This window comes from Trichechus manatus, unplaced genomic scaffold, assembly GCF_000243295.1.
Source record: "Trichechus manatus latirostris isolate Lorelei unplaced genomic scaffold, TriManLat1.0 scaffold00101, whole genome shotgun sequence".
Taxonomy (NCBI): Eukaryota; Metazoa; Chordata; class Mammalia; order Sirenia; family Trichechidae; genus Trichechus; species Trichechus manatus.
The window spans coordinates 4,810,385-4,816,094 of NW_004444037.1; the positions used below are offsets into that span (position 1 = coordinate 4,810,385).

The 5,710-nt window shown below is 45.3% G+C and overlaps 1 protein-coding gene across 1 annotated transcript in view; it reads right to left on the reverse strand.

The window, feature by feature from the left end:
• Positions 1–5,442, reverse strand: part of TMEM165 (transmembrane protein 165) — a 48,664-nt gene extending 43,222 nt beyond the window's left edge. Inside the window, exon 1 of the mRNA XM_004382891.2 lies at positions 5,018–5,442. Coding sequence (XP_004382948.1) covers positions 5,018–5,221 — 204 coding nt within the window. The 5' untranslated portion in view covers positions 5,222–5,442. The remainder of the gene's footprint in view (positions 1–5,017) is intronic.
• Between the last annotated feature and the right edge of the window lie 268 nt (positions 5,443–5,710).

A 5,710-nucleotide genomic window follows, 5' to 3' on the forward strand; every position in this document is an offset into this window, starting at 1 on the left:
GACCCATACCTCACACCATGCACAAAAACTAACTCAAAATGGATCAAAGACTTAAATATAAAATCAAAAACGATAAAGATCATGGAAGGAAAAATAGGGACAATGCTAGGAGCCCTAATACATGGCATAAACACAATACGAACCTTAAGTAACAACACACAAGCACCAGAAGAGAGACCAGATAAATGGGAGCGCCTAAAAATCAAAAACTTATACTCATCAAAAGACTTCACGAGAAGAGTAAAAAGACAACCTACAGACTGGGAAAAAATTTTTGGCTATGACAAATCCAATGAGCATTCAATCTCTAAAATCTACAAAATACTGCAAATTAAAAAATGGGCAAAGAAAATGCTCACTATCATTAGCTATTAGAGAAATGCAAATCAAAACCACAATGAGATACCATCTCACCCCAACAAGGCTAGCATTAATTCAAAAAAACACAAAATAATAAATGCTGGAGAGGTTGTGGAGAGACTGGAACACTTATACACTGTTGGTAAGAATGTAAAATGGTACAACCGCTTTGGAAATCGATTTGGTGCTTCCTTAAAAAGCTAGAAATAGAAGTACCATACAATCCAGCAATCCCACTCCTTTGACTATATCCTAGAGAAATAAGAGCCATCACACGAATAGATATATGCACACCCATGTTCACTGCAGCACTGTTCACAATAGCAAAAAGATGGTAACAAACTAGGTGCCATTCGACGGATGAATGGCTAAACAAATTATGGTATATTCACACAATGGAAAACTACACAATGATAAAGAACAATGACGAATCTGCGAAACATCTCATACATGGAGGAATCTGGAAGGCATTCTGCTGAGTAAAATTAGTCAGACACCAAAGAGCAAATATTGTATAAGACCACTATTATAAGAACTCAAGAAAAGGTTTAAACACAGAAGAAAATATTGTTTGATGGTTACAAGGGTGGGGAAGGAGGGAGAGGGGTATTCCCTAAATAGATAGTAGATAAGAATTATCTTAGGAGAAGGGAAGGACAACACACAATACAGGAGAAGTTAGCACAACTGGACTAAAACAAAAGCTAAGAAGTTTCCTGAATACAACCAAACATTTCAAAGGACAGAGCAGCAGGAGAGTGGGTTCTGAGGACTATGGTTTCAGGGGACATCTAGGTCAACTGGTATAACAAAATTTATTAAGAAAATGTTCTGCATCTCACTTTGGTGAGTGGCATCTGGGGTCTTAAAAGCTAGTGAGCGGTCATTTAAGATGCATCAATTGGTCCCAATCCACCTGGAGCAAAGGCGAATGAAGACTACCAAAGACACAAGGAAAATATTAGCCCAAGAGACTGAAAGGGCCACCTAAATCAAAGACTCCATCAGTCTGAGACCAGAAGAACTAGATGGTGCCTGGCTACCACCAATGACCGCCCTGACAGGGAACACAACACAGAGTCTCCGATGGGGCAGGAGAAAAGTGGGGTGCAGAACTCAAATTCTAACAAAAAGACAAGACTTAATGGTCTGAATGAGACTGAAGAGACCCCAGAAGACATGGCTCCCGAACTCTGTTAGCCCAGAACTGAAACCATTCCCGAAGCCAACTCTTCAGATAATGATTAGACTGGACTATACGACACAAAATTATACTTGTAAAGTGAGTGCTTCTTAGCTCAAGCAGATACTTGAGACTAAATGGGCAGCTCCTGTCCAGAGGCAAGATAAGAAGGCAGAAAGGGACAGGAGCTGGTTGAACAGCACAGGAAATCCGGGGTGCAATAAGAAGTGTGCTGTCACATTATAGGGGGAGCAACCAGGGTCATAACAATGTGTGTATAAATTTTTATATGAGAAACTAACTTGCACTGTAAACTTTTACTTAAAGCACAATAAAAAAGAGAGAGAGAGAGGAAAAAAAGGAATATTATTTCATGAATAAGCATTTCAGTTCAATTTCAGAAGCGGAAATAGCACACAGGGTCAGCTGAGCCCAGGAGTGACAAGCAGGGAAGTGCGGATGTGAGCCCCACATGGCTGTGGAGGACCAAGGCAAGCAGAGGGGAAGAGACAGGAAAGCCCATTCACCCGGTTCCCAACCACCAGTGGACTAATGACCCTTGCTTCTCATCACTTTATAATATTTACAATTCTTAAACACACCTCTTGATCTGATCTGCACTACATGCCTTTGTTATCATGAGACATTTATAACTCATTAGCTCAAATGCTTTTGACCTTTTCTTTTTTAAAACATCTTAACAAGAGTTCTAGAATTAACGAGTTATATAATCAGTTGAAACTTAATTTTCTTAAACTAACACCAATCCATTAGTGGATATATTTCCTCCAGTAAAACTCTGTTAGCAACTAAAGGAAAAAAGTTGGATAAGCACTATTTTTAAAAACTTAGTTTTTTTCTGTTTGAGTTTATTTTACAGTTTTTCCATAAAGGCATTTAAAAACTGATACAAACTTGAGATTGAAATACTTCATTCAGGAAAGCACTTAATAAATGCCAAGAATGGGTATGGTTGTATGAAAGTGACTTTTGCCATGCTCTCAAGACATTCAAAAGCTAGCAGGGGAGATAAAGCATGTATACAAATTACTAGAACCCAAGGCAGCAGGATGTGTATGTGTGAACATGTCACAAAAAAAAAAAAAAAAAAACCCGTTGTGGAACTCATAATGCCCACACCACAAGGTATGTAAACAAAATGTTAAACGTGTTTCCATGGAGTCAATTCCAACTCACAGCAACCTTACAGGACAGAGCAGAACTGCCCCAAAGGGTTTCCTAGGAAGTAATTTTATGGAAGCAGTCTGTCACATCTTTCTCCCAAGGAGCGGCTGGTGGGTTTGAACCTATGATCTTTTGGTTAGCAGCAGAGCACTTAACCACTGCACCACCTGAAACCTGTTGCCCTCGAGTCAATTCCGAGTCACAGCAACTCTACAGGACAGCGCAGAACTGCCCTATGGGGTTTCCAAGGAGCGGCTGCTGGATTTGAACTGTCAACTTTTTGGTTAGCAGCTGAGCTCTTAACCACTTCGCCACCAGGGTTCCTTAAATAAAATGTTAAGAGCCCCCAAAAAGGGAGGAAGGGAAAGCTAGCCATCAGGATAAAAGACCTTTATCAGCATACTATCTAGTCAAATCATTTACTCAATTAATCAAACCATTAAAATCAATTACTGAATTAAATAAAATAGGTTAAGAGTTCCGGTATGACACAGTAAGAGAACCTGTCTAGGGCACAAGAGATCGGGTTCTAATTCTGGTCCTGCTGAGTACTAGCTTCTAGCTCTGTGACACTGATTGAGCCATCACTTTTTCCAAACCTAGATTTCCTCATTTATAAAAGGAAAACGGTACCTGCTGTACCAGTTTAATGGGCTCACGTTATTGTAATTTCACAATAACTTTAAATCCTAGCTTCCTTCCTGTACAGAAATCTCCTCATATCACTCCTTATGGGTGGTAGGTTATACAACTTTTGCCTGAGCGCCTCCAGTAATGATAATTTATTTCTCAAGAACGACTACTACATTTGGGACAGCTCTAATTCTTAGAAACTTCTTAGTGAAACCAAAATACACCTCTCTGGAATTTCCATCCACTGGTCCTACACACACACAGACAAAAAAAGAGAACTGGAAAAGCCTAACAAGACAGTATGCAATGATACGGATAAATGAAAAGTCATGTTAATCAGAAGAGTGAGAAATCACTTTTAATCAGGAAATTTTAGGGACGATTTTGCTCAAAGGAGGTATCTGCCTTAAAGTTCTTAAAGAGTGGGAAGATTCTGACCAGTGGGGCTGCAAGATCTTTTTTTTTTTTTTTAAATCAGGGAGGTCTTTTTTAGGCAGAGACCAGCAAGAGAGCACATGGCATGTCCCAAGAAGGGGTTAAAGCATATTTTGGTTTGAGTACAGCATATGTTCTGTTGTACATGGGGTCGGTATGGACTGGAACCGACTCGAGGGAATCTAACAACATTCATGCAACATTACGGCTGAAGACTGGAGGCTGGCTGGGGCCCGATCATTAAGAAACCTGAACACCCAGCTAAAGAGGCTGGACTGAAATCTGTAAGCAGTGGCAAATCATTCAAGATTTCTGAGAAGTGAACTGGTAGAATTCAATGTTTATGAAGATTAGTTAGCTGGCAATAGGCAGAAACTAGTGGGGGAGACAGAGGAGCGCCAATCTGGTCCCTACTTGCGGTTGTTGTTAGAGACTAACGAGCGCCTGAATTTGGGAATTGGTATCAGCGAAACACAGGACTGCTAGAGGAAGAAATTTAAAAATGCTGCCAAGGTTCTGAGCACACGCGAATAGGCAGAGTGATCTATTAACACAAATTAAGAATTTACATGTATTTCGTGAAGGCCAAAAATACAGGGTTTTTCTATACTTACAGTTTTAGCACCCCACGCTGCTGCAACCCTCTGTACTGCCAAAGACTGATTATTTCTCTGCGTCCCTAAGGGTTACTACCTGCTAGCCAAAACACGTTTTTTAAAAAGTGGAAGTCACGGTTCATAAGCCATATATAATTAGCAAAAATCGCAGGCCAAGCAAAGCTTAATTTGGGTAAGCAGTTTGGGATAAGCTGTTCCATGAGTGAAAGGGCCAATGTTACTACCCCAGGGAATAAAAACTGACTCCCAGTTCCCCCTGGTAAAAACTTTGTACTTAGGGTAAGTATCTCCCCTTACTCTACGCTACATCTGATCAATAAGATGCCCTTTCTTCAGCAGCATCTTTGTCCTTCGGAACGTAAAGGTTTGCAATAGGCTCCCGCCTGAGCGTTCCCTTTTCCGGTAAGGAGCTAGGCGAGTCCAGGCGTGACAGGGAAGACTGCACTAGGGAACGCAGCACTCCGGAAAGAAGGGGGCCGGCCTCCCCTCCCCCAGCCGGCGGCCGGGTGAGGCGCTCTCCGCAGAGCAAGCCTGGTACCCGGCACAGAAGGCTCCGCAGCCTCGCCCTCCCCAAGTCCCGCCCGCCGCGGCCCTTCCAGCGCACCTCGGCCCGAGCCGGCTCGGGGCCTTGCACTGCCGCGGGCTGCTGCTGCAGCTGCTGAGCAGGCGCCGCCGGTTCCTTGTTCCGGTGGCTAAGGTCTTCGTCGACGACGGCCCGCACCCCAGCCGGGGCCCACAGCAGCGGAACCAGCAGGAGCAGAAGCAGCCGGGCCGCAGATGCGCGGCCGTTCCCCTGGGCCGCCGCCATCCCGCCCGCCGAGACCGCCGCCCAAGGGCGCAGCAGGAGGAAGTGCCGGCGACTGGAAGTCTCGACCCGCAGCCGCCTACCGCGGCACGGCCCTCGTGTCCAGCACACGCCACCGCCGATTAGAGAGGAATCGGCGCCATGCGGAGGGTGGAAGCGGCGGCGCGAGGCTTAGAGGCAGGCCGCGGCCACCCACTCAGTTCTCTTCCTCCCAGACGGCGGCCCCACAGAACTCGACCAACTGTCTCCGCGCAGCCCAGCGCCGACTCCTCGGGCCCCGCCCCCTGCCGTTGACGGCCTCCCATTGGCCCGGCGTCCGCCTCGGCGTCGTGACGTCCTCGCGCAGGTTGGGGTGCGGCTCGCGCCCTCTTACCATTGAGCGGGGCGCCCCAGGCTGTACCGGGTGCCACGTGGCCTTCCTCTCTCCGGCATCTTTCCCGTGCCATACCCGGTACCCTCTTCATCTCTCTATGCCCCACCGTCCCAGGACTG